The sequence below is a fragment of the Anser brachyrhynchus genome, assembly GCF_964034855.1.
Source record: "Anser brachyrhynchus genome assembly, chromosome: 11".
Classification (NCBI taxonomy): Eukaryota; Metazoa; Chordata; class Aves; order Anseriformes; family Anatidae; genus Anser; species Anser brachyrhynchus.
In genome coordinates, this window is record NC_137706.1 from 8,155,561 (window position 1) to 8,175,100 (window position 19,540).

The 19,540-nt window shown below is 39.3% G+C and overlaps 2 protein-coding genes across 4 annotated transcripts in view; one reads left to right on the top strand and one right to left on the bottom strand.

Annotated features, from left to right (window-relative positions):
- The window catches only part of ACSBG1 (acyl-CoA synthetase bubblegum family member 1), an 89,223-nt gene that overhangs the window by 37,415 nt on the left and 32,268 nt on the right, over window positions 1-19,540 (bottom strand). Inside the window, exons 17-19 of the mRNA XM_080607562.1 lie at window positions 7,500-7,636; window positions 6,646-7,244; window positions 6,258-6,398 (exon numbers count right to left, since the gene is read on the bottom strand). Coding sequence (XP_080463688.1) covers window positions 6,258-6,398; window positions 6,646-7,244; window positions 7,500-7,636 — 877 coding nt within the window. The remainder of the gene's footprint in view (window positions 1-6,257; window positions 6,399-6,645; window positions 7,245-7,499; window positions 7,637-19,540) is intronic.
- Window positions 6,598-19,199, top strand: IDH3A (isocitrate dehydrogenase (NAD(+)) 3 catalytic subunit alpha). Of its 3 annotated transcripts, XM_080608260.1 has the most exons (12): window positions 6,601-6,749; window positions 7,775-7,837; window positions 8,370-8,564; window positions 9,439-9,522; window positions 10,901-11,015; window positions 11,583-11,770; window positions 12,030-12,163; window positions 12,815-12,917; window positions 12,996-13,060; window positions 15,202-15,286; window positions 15,580-15,732; window positions 17,599-19,199. In XM_080608260.1, the coding sequence occupies exons 4-12, from the start codon at window positions 9,499-9,501 to the stop codon at window positions 17,680-17,682; spliced, it is 951 nt and encodes a 316-aa protein (XP_080464386.1). In that variant the 5' UTR covers window positions 6,601-6,749; window positions 7,775-7,837; window positions 8,370-8,564; window positions 9,439-9,498; the 3' UTR covers window positions 17,683-19,199. The 3 variants fall into 3 exon arrangements, with proteins under 3 accessions (XP_080464384.1, XP_080464385.1, XP_080464386.1); XM_080608258.1 differs by lacking the exon at window positions 8,370-8,564 and having other exon boundaries at window positions 6,598-6,749; XM_080608259.1 differs by lacking the exon at window positions 8,370-8,564 and having other exon boundaries at window positions 6,599-6,749; window positions 7,775-7,813.

Sequence of the window (19,540 nt, forward strand, 5' to 3'; positions counted from 1 at the left end):
ACCTTAAGCAAATAAATTACAAGTCTAACCATCAGGAGAGGGAGTTTTTGAACAGCTTTCTAATAGGTGCCGTGGGGAATAATAAAAATCTATTTCATAAAAAGGATAAAATTGACTCTCTTGCTTCTGACATACTGATATGATTCAGTAACCCTGAGTTATAAGGAGCAGAGCACCAACTCACAGACACCAAATTCTCAAGAAGTTGCCTAGCCCCCATTTGGGATAAGAAAAGGAGTAACCCATCTTTCAGTTTAAAACTAATTTATAAGTATATACCTGGTTGCACACTGGAGCACCTATATGCACAACAGGTTGTTGTAAATCGTGTTTTACTAATGCTAATGAACTACAAGTCCTCCTGTAACAGAGAAATCCCACAGGCTGACTCAATCCAATCGCCCTAACTACTGCAAGGCTTTGAGATCAATTACCCAGCATTATGAAAGGCAGGGGCTGCAAAAGCCATTAGAGGAAGGCAATTTCTAGATGAAGAATAATGAATTAGGGATGACATTTCGGCTCTTGCATTTGCCAGTTTATGTCAAGAAGATAACATTAATTACATTTGGATTTTGTTTTGTTTCACTGCAGTTGGGCTCTGTTCTGTGTTCACTTTTACTGGTAGCAGAAGACAGACATCAGTGTTTTCAGAGATCTGTGATTTCCCTCTTGCCTATCTCTCAGGGATGTAAAAAAAAAAAAAATCTGTTTAGAACTTTGACAACCCAGTCTAAGACTGGTATATTACAGTGACAGACTGCTGGTGAGGATGAGATGTGTAAGGAAATGGAAATTAAAGAAGCTGTCATTGTAGGAAATGTGACAATGGAGCAAGAACAATGACAAGTATAAAACCCTGATACCAACAGAACTAGGAAATTAATAAGAACATTTAACTTATGCCTTATTTTCACAATTAGATAACATTTTAAAGCATTTTTAGCCTGTATCCCTAAACTGACTCGATGTGGATAAATACCTACACCTGTGAAATGTCCGTGTTAGCACTAACTCCCCCCAAAAACTGGTATTTAAAATCATAGTTTCAACTACAATGATAGAAGTCAAAGTTCACAAAGGCAAATACAATGTTATTTACTTTTGTGTGCCTTGGATCTGTCCTTTGGTTATCAGAAGAAACTAAATGTTGATTTCCCACACTTTTAATTCTGTCTGTATTTATCACTTCTTGTAAAAGAACAGAGCAATGCAGCCAGCCCTGTCTGCTTCTCAGAACAGGTACTCAGTGCTTCCGTCTTGAGCACAATTCTATTTTCACATATTGCCTCACTTGCTTTTTCAGAAACTTGTTCTAAGTGCCCACTGTGCAGAGAGCTTCTCTCAAAGCATTTCAGTAAGATTTGCAGTATGCTAAAACATGAATGAAGACTGGAAATTATTTATTTTCTGGAGTATTAAAAATTCAGTTGATATGACAGAAATAAAGAGCCACCAATAAAATATCCCCAAACATAAAAAGTATAATTCTTCTGTCAAGGTAAGAAAGAAACTACCACCCAGGAGTGGATACAAGCATAAAGATACCTATTTTAGATTAAGTATTTACATTACATTTACATTAAGTTACTACATTAAGTATATTTCTATGAGTCACTGTTAGAAGTGAAACTAGATGTGTCCTTTTTTTCCCTCACACCTAATACAGCAAAGTCAGCACAGACTAAATAAAAAGGTTATAGATACATTTCTTTACAAAATGCTCAGTAAGAAGATTGCACCAGAAATTCCCCCTAAGCAAGCTGGTAACAGATTTCATGCTGTTTCCTAGCCCAGACAGGAGCAATTTGACTCCTCTCTGCACACAGAGAAGGGAGAATCAGACTGAGCATATTGAACAACCCACCCTTACAATATAAGTATGGGGAAGGAACAGTAAAATATATACATGCAAGCTAATGAGCAAGTTTTTGTTTCTATTTGCAAAAACACTCCCAAAACAAAAACAAAACAAAAACCCATCAACCCACTAACATGTTGAGGTTACTCCTTTCCTTTCAGCAAACTAAGATATCTTACCTGGTAGGCATCCAGCTGTTCATCAGTAAATATTGTCTGCTTATTACCCATCTTAGAAAAGGAATTCTTCCTTTATGCAAATGCATCCCATTAGAAGTAGCTGGATTCCTCTGTATTGTAGGCATTTAGAGCATGTATACACCGTGAATGTGCTGAAAAAATCCCAAAGCCTGCATTGAACTGTTTTTGCCTGTACCCGTCCAGTGGGGAAGGAAGCGGCACTGGAAAATCTTTGCAAAGTCTTGACTTTAGTGTGCCAGGATGAGAAGTGTTGAAGTCATAGGCAGGTGTCGCCCCAAAACAATTATACCTATCTCCCCCTTTTGCAGATGCTTTTCTAAGTGACATACAGAGCTTTCACGACTCAAAAAACAAGCAGGCAGCACTTGAAGAAATCAGCTCTCTACTGCCTCGGTGTCTCCTTGCTCAGTCTGCGAGTTCAGGGTGCTCTTGCTCGGCACCTTCACGTTTCAGAGCAGCTCTGCGTCACCTGATGGCGCTCGGTAGCGCAGTCATGTAACGCACACGCGCAGAGCAAGGCTAGGAACTGGAAGAATGGACTAGTAGAGCAAGTGTTTCTGCAGTCAGTCTCCCCTCACATCAAAGTACATCCTCATCACTGCTTGGATCTGACCTGCTGTAGCACGCTGCCAAAGTGGGAGCCTCCATCCAGCGGTGTTTAAGTGCCCAGAGCATCCCCACAACACCAGCAGGTGCCACGTGGGCTCCACAGTATACATTTGTGTTCACACTGCGGCTGCATCAGCCCTGGCTACCCAGGGTATAAGCTCACTACCAGAGGTGCAATACTCTCAGATAGACCAGGAAACACGAGTATTCCTTCTCACATTAAAGAAACAAACCTGGAAAGTTTAATTAAGTAGCTTAAACAAAAGTTAATCTGACTCTTTCGGCTCAGGCAAACAAAGCTGGAAAGAAAAAAAATGCTACCACAGCCTGAAAAAGGGGTGCAGAAAATGCCGCTAGAGGGCTCACAACATACGTTAAAGCAACACAACCCTCCTGTATTTCCTGGAAAGCGAACAAAAAAGGAAAAAAAAAGAGCATGTAAGAGATGCAGGCAGGCAGAATGAATGAATAAACTCAGAAACAAAATCATATTATCTAACATCTGAAGAAAGATGAGCTCTTATAATAAGAACAGAAGGAAAGCTGGGTGAGAAAGGATGTGAAGATGGAGGCAAGACCTGTTACAAATAAGCTTCTTCAGCCTGCTCGCTGCCCAGTTGTAAGCATAGGAAGGGCAGAGGGTTTAAAAATGTTTAATAAAATTCCTTCCTTTACCTACAGCTCTGCCCATGGTGTTTATTCCCTCAGCAAGTTAGCATATTTAGTATCTGGAGAATTACCTTCTGCTTTTTTCCTACAACTTCTAATGACCCTGACCAGATAACAGCATCGGATAATAGGAGTTGAGTTTACCTTCACATGCAACAAGGAACAAATATTTCACAAAAACACTGAAAATACATCTATTGTATATAGTGTAATAATGTCCCACGAAATGTGTTGGATACGTAGTAAAAACATCCAATGAATGGGGAACAGTCTCTAAGAGACCATTTATTTAGATTGCAACATTTAGAAATGCAGATTTGATTAACTATAAACCAGCACTGCCTGGTGCTACTAAAACACACTATTACCATATGTACAAAATTAATTTATTGGGATGATAATACACTCAATAACACTTGCTATTAGTGGTAAACTAGCATCAGAATTTTATCAGTGAAAGAAATGGACACTACCAATAGAATATATTGCAGCAGTTTCAAAATAAGAAGAAAAAAGCTGCAGTAATAAGGGTAACACAAACTGAATGACCGACCTCCCATCAGATCAACAGTGCAGCAAGCATCTATTCAAATCGCACCCACTTGAATCAACCATTTGTTACATGGCCAAACTGACCTCTTTTTTATCTAGTAACCAGTTTTTATTTTTTTCACCAATGTATAGTGGCATTGGATTCTTCTTCTGTTCCAAAAAATTACCCCCAAGACAGAATATAAAGAAGAAAAAAGCAAAACATACAAATTAGAGTATTTCTATTTCAACAAACTTTTTGAATCTGAAAACCACCACCCATAATGGCCCTTTGAGATTAAGAACTTTAAGAACTTCCAGAACATCCGTGTTCTTACACATCCTCAACTCTGAATAAGTTGCATCACTGGCTTTAATGATTAACCATAATATCAAGCATGTTTCTTACTCATGATCTAGTGTTACTGAAATGCACCAACTAGCAGCTGATTGCAGTCAGATCAGAACAGTACATAGTCAAGTGATTTGTGTGAAATAGCACTCCTTTCACAGTCACCTGATTCAAGCTGCCTGTCTATGCAAATCAGATTAAATATAAACGACCAAATTATCCTCAATGCCATCATACAGAAGTGAATTGACACCAAAGATGGATTAGGCTCCGTATCTTTTAATCTTGTGATCCTGCATACTTGAGAGTGTTACTACAGTGGTAAGACTGACATCTCATTTCTTACCTGCTGTTATATTTTTGGCTGCCTGGTCCCACTGTATCCTAGATGACACACATCAGCCAATCTCTATCTTTAGAATAGATAAAGCACATTGTGCATAAAGCACAAACTCTCTTTCATTCCTATCTCCTCGTATATATCAAAGCTGTTAAATTTTTCAGTTTGCTCTTTTTCACTTCTTCTGTTTGTATTTTTCAATGACTAGTTTAATCTGTCAGTTGAGCATTAAGCAATATTTACTCCTAGCACATTACTGCCACAAATCAATACTTCTCTATATACACAGCAGACTCTAATCTTAATGTTATCAGTCCCAGTTTTGCATCGCTTCATGGTATTTGAATTTCCCTAAACTGTTTGTCAAACGGACTGATTGTAAGCTATTTAGCAACACACAACGTATACCTTACAAAGTTGCAAATTAAGTTTAATGAAGAGGACAATATATATATACACAGTAGTCTTGCCATTATACTAGCCATCATAGCAGAGATTGTGCTCACATAGCCGCTCCTCATCTATTTCAAAAGTTTAATTAATAGATCAGAAAATAAATTATCGACTGTATACACCAGATTTAACATGTTATAGCAAGACAGCTGTCAGCTGCAATTTCTTAACACCCATCTAAGGCTGCAATCTGACCCCAGCTGTAGTGACGTGCCTCCACAGCCCAGGCAGCTGAACAGATCGTGCTCACAATTCTGAGTCCCTTCAGTGTAAAGTCTTCTGCTTTGAACTGTTGCTAGCTGTGCTTGCTAAACCAGGTGAGTTTGCTCTGATTTATTAGTAGAGGTCTAAGTTTAACAGCCTCCAATAGATGGGTCATCCTACCTTAAATTGCCTCTGTAAATTATACAGCAGAAGTTTGACTGCGGTCTAAGAATGAAAGCTCTTACTCCTCCAAGGAAGATCAAGCTATTGTGAACCCTGGCCACATTACCTCTGAATGTCTCATTCCATAGAGAATTTTCACATCCACACACAGAGTTAACAAGTTGCATATGAGCTGCCTTCACTCCCAAAAATCGCTTGCTATAACCTTTCTGAGTACTCATACACAGATACAACCAGAAGTTAGACTTTAGACTGGGGAAAAAAGAACCTGCAGGTTTTTGTGCCCATTATGCCAAATACACAAAATCCTCTTCTGCACAGATGTTTCCTTGCAGGTTACCTCTTTGTAAAGTTCCACCCTGCTTGCAAAATGAACGGTTTCAATCTAGAAGGGCAGCCTATACATTTATGTTGTTGCTACTTGCCATGAGTTAAGTTAGGGCAGAATAATAAGTAAAAAGTTACTGATTTCCTGAGGAGACTACATTTGATACTAGGAATTCCTTTAAAGTAACTCTCAATAGAACGAGGGAAAAAAAAAAACTACTGCTATCTCCATAAAGGCATCTTTTGCCTAGGGAAAATAACTGGTGTTTTTATTACTGTGTTGTTTGGTCCTTCTCAGAAGGGATGCACAGCAGCCACTCTTCATGGCATGTTATTGTGGTGTAATTAGAGTAACACCTACGCTGCTCAGGGCTTTAAATCAAAGCTGACATACTCGTTTATTCCTATAATTAACTTCTTGAATTCACAACAAAGCAGCTGGCATAAATCTTGTGATAATAAAAAACAGATGAAAAAAAAAAAAGTGCACACTCTGGCAGTACTGTTATTTAAGACAGCAGAGCCTACCGAGCTGTAGCAGGTTGTCTCCACACAACTGTTTGCCAACAGGCCACGCGGAGGCTGAGGTGATTCCCCCATCTCCTGGGGACCAAACCCCTCAGAGGCAGCTCCCCTCGGCTGGAGGTGCCTCCGCGCGGTGCCACGCTCCTAGGGACGCTCAGCGCCCCCAGGCACCTGCAGCTACCTGCTGGCGGCAGCCTTTTACCCCTACCGGGAGCACTCGGTGGCCCTCATCACCGCACCGGAGGCTGGGGAGCTCCAACCGCTCCCCCTCCTCCGCCCCCTCAGCAGGACCACCACGAGCGCTGGGCGGGAAAGGCGACGCATGCGCACGGCGCTCCGGGGGCCGGGCTGCCCGGGGCGGGGCGGGGCGGGGCGGGGCTCGTCCCGGTGCCGGTGCCGGGCTCCTCCCGGTTGCGGGCGCTGTGGCCGTGCCTGCGGGGCCTGCTGGGGCGCGGCGCCGGGCGAGCCATGGCTGCAGCCGCGTGGATGCCTGCGGTAGGTGCGGGGCCGGGCCGGGAGAGCGCCGCCGGTCGTGCCGGGCCGGGGGGGAAGCGCGGGCTGCAAGCGCCGGTTCTGAGGGGAGCGCGGCCAGGGGGGGCGGCCGGGGCCCGCCGGGCGCTGCGGGGCGGCTCCCGCTGCCGTGACCTTGAGGTGGCCCGGCCCGGCCCCGCCAAGATGGCTGCGCCGCCGGCAGGGAGGGATGGCAGGGAGGGATGGCAGGGCGGCCGCACCGCTGGGCTGCCCCGGTCCCTCCGAGCAGCCAGGCACGCAGCTCCCACCCTGAGGTGGGACCGGGCCGCTCCCGGTGCTGTGCCGGGTCTCGGGGTGTGCCGCAGCCTCCGCTGGAGGCCCGGTGCCCGCTGTGCGCGTCAGGGTGCCGGTGTGATTCGAGGACGGAGCCGCGCAGGCAGGGGCTGCCATCGCCATGGTGAATTTTGTCTTCCGCGTGCCTCGGAATGACGCTTTTCGTACGCTGCTGGGCGCACAGGGCTACGGCACCGAGCACACGGGTGTGAGAAGGGTAAGGGCTAATGCACCCAGGTTTCCGTGCAGGAATTTGCACCGGTGGAAATCAGCTTTGGAAGCGTTACCTCAATACGAACACACTGCTGTTGGTGAAACAAACCTTTTCTCTTTGCTGTCTTAAGCCTCATTGTATCATCTCCTTAGCTGGAGTTATTGCAGCCGTTTTTCCAGTGTGTAGCACCTAAGGACTAAGGCTGCTGTGCAACAACTTCCCCTCACCTCCGGGCACGATGAGCGGCACTGCGGCACGCTGCACAGCGTGGCTGTCCTGGCTTGACCTCGTGCTAGGAATACGGGCGTGAGGAGTCGGGTACACGGCATGCTTGTGAGCAGCTTGGCAAGAGACGAGCTGCTTTCTTTCGAGTTGTATGCTAGTTTGAGGCTTAACTTTAAAGTGATAGGGCTTTAAAATGCACAGTTGCTGCAATATTGTCAACTGTTTAAAATCCCTTTGGTGCAATAAGATAGCATCTTCTTGTTCTGTGTTTCTGCAGGTTTCGCGATTGCTAGGTGCTTTCAAAAACCAAAAACAGGTGACCAGAAGTTTTGGTAGTGCTGTGAGTATGATAGTACCATTTCCTTCTTGTTTTTAAGAAGTTTCTCAAGAAAGGGCCCCAGAAATTGACTTTTATAAGATGGCTGCTATTAATTTTATCTTCTCAAAAAATAAGGCCTAAATAAGTGAACATACAGGCTCTTAATGCCATACTGGATATATATTGGTTAATCACTGTCTTTGGCTACCTCATATAAAAGAGTAAGTGCTAATTTAAAAGACTCTACTAAAAAAAAAAAAAAGGCAGTGGCATGAAACCTTTTTCCAAAATATGGATGTAAGCTAGTCTTCTGAAACTCATTGGGAAATGGGCAAATATGGGCAAATTAGGAAGATCGTTGAGAAGCTTCTCATCTTTATTTTGCAAACATTCTGCTACACGCTGGATTTACTCTAAATCCTGCTGCTTTTAGAGTACTTTGCGTTTACAATTCTGCCTTTTCAAGGCCCTCTTTAATGTATTTTAGACACTGGCTGTGTATTTCCCTGTAGATGTTTTACCTTCTTTTTTTGTGTGTTTGAGGTGCCCACAGGCCTTTTTTCAGTGAAGATGGCCTTGAAAACTGCTCAGGCAGAAGCAGGGCTCAGCACCACTGCATGTACCCTTAAGCAGGGCTTAAGTTTAAGGAAGAATCGTGGCTCTTAATTCTAAGTTTTCTAGAACTGATGGTGGAGAGAAGAAACTGAAGTGTAGCTTGTGTCTTACACAGTATAGGAAGTTGTAGAAGGTAAGGCTCCTCCAGATCTGCTTATACCACATTATTGTTTCAGATAAAACCTTATGAAATTCTGGGTATCCTCTTTGGAGGAGGATGGCAGCATATCTTGTCACTTGATTCTAGATGGGATTGGACAAGGAATGCTGTATCCAAGCTGCCTTTTTACAGGTAGTAATGATCCCTTACAAAAACGTTGGGAATAAAGACTTGGGGCGTGGAGGATGAAAATAGCAATCATCAATATATTTGTTAATCAAAGCAGAGTATTTTCTTCCCCAGTTATCCAGTGAGCCTAGGGTGTGCGATTTTTTTCATCTGTTTGAAGATGATAAAGGAAAGAAAACTGAGAAAATCATGGCAGAAAAAGAACTTGACAGTATTAAAAAGTGTGGTTTTTTTTTTAGAGAACTGCTTGAGAAGTTTAGATATGTTTTTGTTTTTATTTTTTTAAGCTTTTCATAAATTAAGTCTTTCCTAGCATGTGTCAGTATTACACAGCATGTTGATAATACTGGAGATGTATGGAAAACAGATGGCAGTGCTGTCTCCTCCCCAGTTTTCAAGAAGAAAGCATGCTGAGATCGCTTATTTCAAGGAGTGCTGAGCAGGATCCTGTCTTTCAAGTTAAATCTGTGTTCTAAAATAAGAACAGTAGGCGAATTTTTTAAAAGTTCTCCTAAAATGCTTGCACGCTCCCTTTGGAAAAAAAGCTAGTCACTCTTGCTTCTCTGTCCAGTACTGCTACTCTTAATAGTGATTTTTGGTAACTCAAACTTTGTTTTCTAGTAGTTACTTGGTTTCTGCAACTTATGAAAATGTTTCCTGCACTGAACAAAGCATTAATTAGCTGTACTACTCTTTTGTACTATATTTCTTTGCCTAGGTACAAACAGTAACTTTAATCCCAGGAGATGGCATAGGACCTGAGATTTCTGCTGCTGTCATGAAGATCTTTGATGCTGCCAAAGTAAGTCGATTCGTCTTGCTGTGAGCGCTGTAGCTTTAACTACCACAACAGACGTTATCTAGGTTACAGTTATAAATGTTTTTAACTTCCAAACGAGTGAGTCATGTTTAAGCTATTAAAACTTCTTGGCAATACAGTCTGAAGCTTCAGATGTTAAAAGATAGTATTGCAATATCATGGCAGTGTTTGAAAGTGTTGGCTGGCAGAGTAGTAGTGACTTGAGAGCAAATGTTGCACTTAAGTTCTGGAAATGTGAACTCAATGTATCATGTAAAATCATCTTGTTGACGTAGCAATCCTGAGCCACTGATAGGACGTTCTTTGATCCCTTGTGACTTCTCAGTGCAGATAAAAGCATATGTGAAGGGAAGGGACTATCGTATTATTAGGAACCTTATTGCAGTTATTTTGCTGCACTGTTAAATTGCATTCACCTTTGTGATGTTGAAAACAGTTCAAGGAGAACTGTTTTTCTACTTATTCCAGGAACTTCATGAGAATTTGTATCGTTTCCTTGGAAGAAAATAGTGTTCTTTCCTGAGGAGCTGTTAAATTGCTCCCTATTAGTAATAGTGTCAAAGCATGTTCACTTTTTATTACAACTGTCCAACTTAGATTTGGAAAAGGTGAAGTTATCTTTCATTACACATGAAAGCTTATAATAGCTATGGCAGTTTTGGGGGAGAGAGGCAGGAGGTGTGGCAGAGTAAAACCTATTTTGTGTATGAGTGCAGGTTTTCAGTCCTTACTCTGATCTGTTCATTTTAAAGGGGGTTCTTCTTCTAGTATGTTAAGCCTAGATGGGTTCTGTTTGCTTATGTAAGACCTTGCACCTTTTCCTTTATGGCCTTTCCTGATGAACAGGTGGCAGCCTGTTTCCTATTAGAAGAATCCCATGGTGAACAAAAATTCAGAAAGCACTGTGGAACACTTGCAGATTCCATTTAGATAACAGATGTATCCATGTTATGCACTGTCTTCCAGGCAGTTTGTATGATCAGTTCTCAATGAATTCCGTTTTCAGATGTCTTGTGTCTCTTGAATACAGGGAATTTGAGAACTCTAACAGGTTAAAGGAATTAGCATGTAAATGCAGTTCTCATGCTACCTGTATATCATTACTAGGTAGGCATCTTGTGATCGTGAAATTTGTGTTGGTATAGTATATTGATCGTACTATTTCATTTTCAATTACTTGTGTTTTAGAAGTTGTTCTTATTTTCAAGTTCAAGCATCTCATGCTTACTGTCACTCACCAGAGGAAAAAATGTTCAGGAAGGCTTGGACAAAATTCCTCGAGCACCTTATTGTGAAAAATGAGCTAAAAGTGGAAGCAAAAGTCTTGATATTGAAGTTAACATAGAGAAAATGTGCTTAGGCTCCTATTCAGTGGGAAGAGAGGAATGTTACAGCTATCCAAGGACCAGGAGGAAAGTGGATGATACCTCCGGATGCCAAAGAATCTATGGATAAAAACAAAATGGGATTAAAAGGTACTTGGGGGTTAACACAAAGGTATTAAATACTGTTTTATGGTGAGTTTGGTTTAAAGCAGAAGTCCTTCATCAGTAACGTAATATAATGGCTAATTCTTGGGGACAGTCTGTCAGGTTGTCTTCTGTAGTCTTAAAACAGTCCTTCATGTCAAAGCTGTAAGTGTCACAGATTTTCTAGGAAATATGTTAAAGGTGGGCAGTACTAAATATCAACTTTGGACTCTGAACAGAATGCATTTCCAAGGTAGTCGATATACAACAGAATGTGGTAATTATACTGTCAATTAATAGTATCTTCATTTTGTTTTCAGTAAAAACCTTTTCTAAGAACCCCTGTTCCACGTGAATGAGGGAAACAATTTGGCCTTTGAACAGCTGATTTATATCACTCCGTAGTATTCTTGATGGCACAGAGAATTTCTGTGACATTTCAGTGTAAGGGTTACATAGGAATTTGGAGTTCCTCTGTCAGAGTGCCACAGAACTTTACCTAGAGTTTCAACTCTGAAATTTTTGGAGTAGTTTTATCATCTCATTCGTTTTATTATTTTTTTTTTCCTTCAGGCCCTTTAAAAACCCCAATTGCTGCAGGACACCCATCAATGAATCTGCTTCTGCGTAAAACCTTTGACCTTTATGCAAATGTACGTCCCTGTGTCTCAATTGAAGGATACAAAACCCCTTATACAGATGTAAACATTGTCACGATAAGAGAGAACACAGAAGGCGAATACAGTGGAATTGAACATGTGGTATGTTGCTGGAAGTGTTGTGTTTCTGGCAGGGTTTCTATGTTTTGTTAACAATAACTTTGCCCATGTCAGTTGTTTATTACTAAGAGGCTGAGTGGTGTTTAAGTTCTTTACCCACAAAAATGGTCTTTTATTGTGGTATGCATTGTGCAGGCTGCCTTGCTGAAAATTCTACTATTTTGTTGTTCCAAATGTTCATACTATTGGTTTGAAAAAATAAGCTTCCGTTTCCACTAGCAATGCAACTATTGTCTTTCAGATTGTTGAAGGTGTCGTGCAAAGTATCAAGCTAATCACAGAGGAAGCTAGCAAGCGTATCGCAGAGTTTGCTTTTGAGTATGCCAGAAACAATCAGAGAAGCCACGTTACTGCTGTACACAAGGCAAATATTATGTATGTTGAAACTTCCTTTTAAGAACAACAAAAAATAAGCTTTTATAAATCACTTTAAATTTTTCTCAAATGTCTAACATTAATGCTAGCAGGAGTAAGTAAAATGGGTGAAGTAAATGCCTCATAAGTAAAACGGACAATACTGACCTACTATTAATAGGTCTGGAGTGACTATATGCTAATGTTTGTATTAGTAAGTCTGTGGGAGTGCTGTGACTTTTTTCCCACAGCTCTTACTTTAAAAGTAAGCTAAGAAAAAGAATTAAAAAAATGAGGATGAAAATAGCTAGTGTCTTTTACAGCTTCCAAAGCACTTCATAGTGAACTGAGTCACACTGCACGTGATAGATAGTACGTCACCACCTGTACAAATTTAGTAAGCCTTTAAAAGAACAAGTCAGTTTGGGAATTAATGCATGACAGTTAAACTACTGTTCTGCAAACATTTTAGGTGGGAATACAAAAGGGTTAACTTCTTTGACTGTACCATGTTAAAAATATTTATATTTAACATAAGGGATTAATAGTCAGCAATTAGGTGTCTGCACTCTAATGTTTTTCTTTATTTAAATCTCTGTTGCATGCAGTCATCTTTACCTCAATATATTGTTTACTTTACAGTAACAGCTGTATTCTTTCACTTAATTGCAGGAGAATGTCTGATGGGCTTTTCTTGAGAAAATGCAGGGAGGCAGCAGAAAACTGTAAAGATATTAAATTTAACGAAATGTATCTAGATACTGTGTGTCTGAATGTGAGTATTTATCTGGTTTAGTTGTGGTTATTTTTTAGTTTACTTTCTTAGCCTTAATAAAAATATACTTCTTTCTAGATGGTTCAGGATCCGTCACAATTTGATGTGCTTGTTATGCCAAACTTGTATGGTGACATCCTCAGGTATGGAGATTTTGATTTAAACTAAATCAGCATGTAAAATACTGTTCCAGAAAGTTAATCCAGTTACATGCTAGCCAGATGAGTGACTGTTTTCTGCACACAAAGTTTAAATCTTCACGTTGTGGTTTAACCCGGTCGGCAGCTAAACACCACACAGACTCTGAATGGGAAGAAAGGATGGTATTATTACACTAGTATTATTACTATGTAGTTGGAATGAGCTATATGATGAGAATATGCTTCTTACTAAAAGAAAAAAGTTTCTGCAGGTAGAGGCTATGACTATTACTCAAATGGGGTTGGGTGTAGGAGAAATTTCTCCGGAAGTGTGAAAAAGTTAATGACTCAAATTGTAGCACAGAATGCTTGGATAGATAGTAGGGAAAACTTGCTATTTTTATTAGGAAAACTTACGTAAGATGACTGTGGGCATATCACATTTAAAGCAAGCTATCCATAGAGGTAAATGATTCTGAAGATTGAAATGTATGGCCTCTTACTATCCTACCAGCTTTTGGGTTTTGTATTGTATTTTTTTTTTCACTTTGAGATTAAATTTCATATTTAAAAAACATTTCTACTACAGTTACTTGATGTCCTGAAAGCCAAGTCAATCAGCAGATGTTTTCCATTCTGTAAAAATGTTTAAGTAGAGTGTAAACTCAATTACTACTGCTTGGTAAAATTAAGTATCTTAATCTGAACTTTTTCAGTGTATAACAGAGCACTGCTTCTCTTTGCATGTCCAAGGAGAGATTGAAGAAAACAGCCTTGGAATTTGATTAAAAGTTAAATGACAATTTAAATCCTTAAGTTCATCTCCTGTTTTCTGTACAGATGAGTGTAAAAGTAACTGATGCATAAGAAGAAATGTTCATTCAGTTTTTCTTAAGATGGCATTCTCCTTCTGATAAGGATATCTGTCACCTCTAAGAAAAATCAGACTCCAAGTAATGCTTCTTGTTTTAAGAACTGGTAGAGGAGTCCACAGGGCCCTCACAGCAGACATTGCACTGTTAATTGGAAGATACCAGATCAGTCTGAGTCCCAACATCAGTACTATTTCAACTTACTTTACCTAGTTCAGCATTGCCAATTTTGAAGTTCTCGTGGAAATTCTGTTAACTTCATACTTCCAAAAAGCTTCAATAAATTTGAGTCTTTTTCTTGAAGAAGGGCACTTGTGTCACTGGAGAAAGTCACCCCCTGTGCTTTTTTAAAGCATGAGCATAATACCAAAGGTTTCTTGACCTGAATAGATACAGAAGGAATCTCTGTCCTGAAGCATTAAATACCTTAAGTTACAAGTTTAGACTGTATCCGTTTTTTTCTAAACTATAGTTGATCAGTTTAGGTTAATTTAAAAGATTGTTCTGCAAACTCATCCAAACTTCTCTGCTTTTTGTTCATCTACTAGGTACCCTGTAGACAACAAAACAGTGTGCTAAAATATTAGAGTTTTAAGAGCCTTATCGGTTTTTTCAGCTTTGAGGGTACAGAATGAAAACTGTAGGCAGAGTTGGTTTGTTCTTTCCTATGCTAATTTTGGAGGAAACTAAATGCAAATTACTCATGTCTGCTGATGTCAGATTTATGACTTTCAGGCTGTTCAGTAAAGAGAAGGATAAAGCCAGTCTTGTGCCACTTGGAACATATTCCTTAAGTCTCACACGATAAACTTTACTAGTATTTCCTTTATCCGAGAAAAATTACTCCATTTTTTTCTAGAAGGCCTTTATATTCAGTAAATGGTTCTGTGGCCTCTTCAAGGGAAATAAGACTTAGATATGTACATATGTATAGATACTACATCAGAATTTTTGCTAGTTCTTGAGGCTTTTACAGATATTTTGTGCTTTGAGTACCTCTTGTTGTGCCTGTGTCTTAATCAGCCTCGTTTTACTATTTAGAATTTCCTTTTTGTTCTTCCTTATTGAAACTTCTCTTGCTAGTAGTTCTGCAAGTTCTCAAATGTTCCAGTGGAATACAAGTGGCTAACAGGATCTATTCTTTCATATTATTCTTAGGCTGTCTTGTTAGAATATTTTATTGTCAAAATAAAATGAGAAATAACAAAGCTATTTTAATACATTGCTGAGAAACAACTATGTGGAAAGAACTTGTGGATTTTTTTTTTCTAGTGACTTGTGTGCTGGCTTGATTGGGGGTCTTGGAGTAACACCAAGCGGGAACATTGGTGCTAATGGAGTTGCAATTTTTGAATCAGTAAGTCTTCTTATTAGAGGTTTAGTAGTAATAATTATTTTGTCTCAACTTGAGAATCTAAAACTTCCATGACACATAATGTGACTATTGAAGTAGAAACTCTGTGAAATTATTCTTTACTGTGAAGATGCTAAAATTTTACTCAAAAAATAGAACATGTATTACACACAAACTTTTGCATGGTTGTTTATGGACTATTTGTTCAGTTTCAAGTTGGTTGCATGCTTGAATTAACTAGGACATTTTTATCAACATAGTAACTTTGTAACAGCAAGGTTCACTTTTCTTTTTAGGTTCATGGAACAGCACCAGATATTGCAGGAAAAGACTTGGCAAATCCAACTGCCCTTCTTCTCAGTGCTGTAATGATGTTGCGTCATATGGGACTACACAAGCATGCCACAAAAATTGAGACAGCTTGCTTTGATACAATTAAAGATGGAAAGGTAACATGAAGATGTGCAAATACATGAAGTGAATTAAAATAATATTCTATCATAGGAAAACTTAGAACATCAACACCAAAACAGCAGATGCCCTGCTTTGCTGGCCTGAATCATGAGCAGTACCACAGCTGTTCTCTTACACTAATTATGTTATCTTCAGTGGTATCAAGTTTGCCCAGCTCACTAAGAGGGATACTCTGTAGCTCTCCTCGTGTCTCAATTTCCACTAGCTCTAAAAACTAGAACTGGATCTCTGTTTTTCATGAAAGGGATTGGACATTCAAGTAGCTAGTGTTGTTTTCCTTGTGAGATCTGTAATACATTTATGTTAAAATCAGGACCTTAAAGTGAAGTATGCTCATTTGCCTTTTACAGGCTTAATCACTCATTTCAGTGCTGACTGTAATACTTCTGCTCCTATTTTTCAGGTCACTTTTCTTTTTCACTCCTAACTACTTTGGCTCCTTTTTGGATTACTAAATAACAGTTAGGGGCAAAATTATATCTATTTACCTTTTCCCTTAAAATTGTATGCAATTTCCCTTGGGTAATAAAGTCTCTCCAGATTCCATACCCAAAGGGGATTGGAGAGGAAGGGGGAGGAAAGAGATCTGCTCTGAAACCTGACCTGAATTTCTGCTCAGAGTTCTTTCGGTTCACTCACCTAGTTTGACTTCCACCTTTTCAAAACATAATTGGAAAGATCCTGATGATTGCCTTTAAAGAGGATTAGTACTTAGCCATGCTAGTGCAATTATCTGGGGCAAGAGCATGAGAAGCTGCTTTGTAATTAAAAGTAACAAGCATGCTTAAACAAAAAGCTGTCATCATTTCATAAGTGGTCTGTTTGCAGCTACCTTGCTGTGTGTAGGAGCCAGTTAAACAAACAAACAAAAAACTAAACTTACAAGTGAATAAAGAGGTGCTCCTGTAAAGTTCCCATTTACTGCTCTGGAAATGAAATTCTCCATCTGCAGGTCAGTAATTATACAGAAAATAACAGTGCAAGTTTTGTGACATGGCTACTTGTTTACTAGTCGCTTACGATTTTATGATTACATGCTCACAATGGAGAGAATCTTTTTAAATTGAAAAAAGCATAATGCAATTAAAATGACAAAATTCTAAAATAGTAACCTTTTATTGCCTCTCATGCTTGCCGTTTCTTCCCTTCCCCACCCCAAGCTATTTAATTGAGATCTGTGTGTGTGTGATATAAGGGGAGAACTAATGATTTTTAAATTACCTCTTAATCTGCTTTAATCTGACTAGGTTGGACAAGCAATGTTGCCCACTTTTATAATCATTATTTTACTATCCTCATGCTGCCAGACAGGAGTTGTACTTGAAGAAAGTTTAACTGTCTGTTTTTCCATCTCTTAACTAAGCAAACATGAGACAATTGTTAACATGGAGCATTTTGAGAGCTGTCCATGTGCTTTTTCTGTGGGGTTCCTTGGAAAAAATAAACCCCCAAAAACCTTACTGAATGATACTCTTAATTAGTTAGCTTTGTGCTGTGTCCTCATATATGAAATTTACTTCCAAAGGACAACCTTCTTAAGGAAAAAAAAAAGTTAAGAATACTTAACTTTGAGAGCTTTGGCCAAATTTCCTTTCTTCCTGTAGTTAAGACAAAATCTCACACTGAGATAACAATGCTCCACATTCATACTCACTTTTCTCTGCTGGCCTCAGTTTGCATAGTTGTTATTGATGAAAGCTATATGGAATGCAGAAAAACTCCTATGTGATGTAGCCACTCATTTGTATTCAGTACCCATGTACAACATGTAGAAGATAAAACTGCAGAGGCAGGACTACCCCCATTAAATGTTTTATTAATACTATTTTTTCTTCCTTCAGGTCTTGACAAAAGACTTGGGAGGTAATGCAAAGTGTTCAGAATTCACAGAGGAGATCTGCCGCAGAGTACAGGACACAGACTAAACATCTCATACGGCTTGTAATAACGCTGAGAGGATGCATCACAGAAGTACATTGTGTAACCTGGTATCTATATGCATATAACTTTGTCTCTTAAGAGAGCAAACTTTTTAGGAAGGGTCTCTTCATTAATAAACTTAGTCCAAATGGCTACAGATGATACTTGTGCCTGCTTTCATTTGTTTCTATCTGGTGAACGTTCTCATGTAAGTGAACTGTTTCATTTTCTTGTAACTGTCTACCATTTCAACTAGCTGGTTTTCACTTTCCACAAAGAAAATTTATGTGAATATAATATTAACAGAATTAGTGAATTCTAATAGCACCTTAATGCTTAAAGCCTACTTTTATTGATCTTACTGAAACTTAAAAGGCAGATTTTCAGCCTAACAGTAGCACAAGATAACCTTTATAAAAAGAAATGGGTATGAAATAACAGCAATTTTGCATTAAAAGCAATGAAAAAACACTTCCAGATGCTCTGTTCATTCATGAAATACAGCTTTGTCTTGAAAAAGCATGAATAAAGAAATGCCGAAAGCTAGAGATTTAATTTATATACATAAAGAAACAACAAACCAGCTAGGTGTGAGAATTAATATTAACATAAAGTTGTTTTTCATATCTGTACCAAAGTTGTTCTTAAATGTTTTCCTCTCTCAAGCACAGTTTAATTTACAACAGAGTTCTGAAGAGAGAAAATAATAAAAACTTACTTCTGCCATGTATTGTGAAGGAAAAGTATTAATTTTGCCAATTGATACTAAATATTTTATGGCTTCTGCTGTATTGCTTTTTGTATTGTACTTTGTTTTTATGCACTCTGTTCAGTGTATCTCATTGCACTGACTAGTAATTTTAGTCTATAAACTCTGGATGTAAGGGACTGGTCCTAAAAGGATTAAGACAGAGTTGAGGGCTTGGCTCTGCTGCCTACATTTCAGAAGTACACTTCATCCCTACTTGAGGGAATCTCAAATTCTTTTTTCTTCCTGCTTACTAAGCCGAGTAAGCACAAAAGCACTTTTTGTCCTTCCCTCCTTCATCACATACAGGTCCTCATGAGCCACTCTGACCTGGATGTCTTAGGGTATGCTTGCCATTAGCATATCCTACAAGAAAATGCACATTTTAGAAGTCATGGCTATAGCATGGGATTATACCTAGTGCCAGAACCAGACTTCTTAAAGCTTTATTTTGTTAGTAGGTATTACTCCTCTTAGTTACTTCTCATTGAGACTGGTTAGGCTGGTTGTTTCAGACTTCAAACTATTTTGGGTAATGTCTTCTAGCATCGCTCTATATAGTAAGCATCACAGCTGTTTAATACAGCCTAATACCATGGTGGTAGAGGGACAATGAGCTTTATTCCTTATGCACTCTGCTTTTGGTGAATAGGATGACAGTTCCTTCTAGGTTTTGCAAGCTGCTGGCTGTGTTGTTTCCTTTAATCTTGTTTAAGAACTCCTGAAGTACCATTACGCACAAAATAGGGAAAAAATAAAGTTTTCCAAGTCCAATTGCTTGTTGTTTTTGTAGTCCTAGGCTGCTGTCACGTCTGATGCATTGATCTGATTGTTGGTACTTGCAACAAACTAAACTTACAGGATGTTTAAGACTGATCATTGGACTTTCATAGAGAAAATATCCTGTTCTGCAAGCTGGTTTTTGTGTTTTTGTTTATAAATCAAGATCTGTAGTTTCCCTGCTTGTTAGCTATTGTAACTCTGCCAAATGTTATTTACTACCCAACCCCTTAGTCCTTCACATGATGTAATTTATATTTTACAAGGGGAAGAAGAAATACAGTTCCCATTTGTAAGCCTTAGTACAACATGAATATTGGAACACAATGGTACTG

What these genes read in the sequence shown, in the direction of transcription:
- IDH3A (XM_080608258.1), top strand. Translation starts at nt 6,723, where the DNA reads ATGGCTGCAGCCGCGTGGATGCCTGCG. An exon ending in ACAGTGGAATTGAACATGTG is followed by an intron (nt 11,771 to 12,029) that starts GTATGTTGCTGG and finishes ATTGTCTTTCAG; the next exon opens with ATTGTTGAAGGTGTCGTGCA. An exon ending in GTACACAAGGCAAATATTAT is followed by an intron (nt 12,164 to 12,814) that starts GTATGTTGAAAC and finishes ACTTAATTGCAG; the next exon opens with GAGAATGTCTGATGGGCTTT.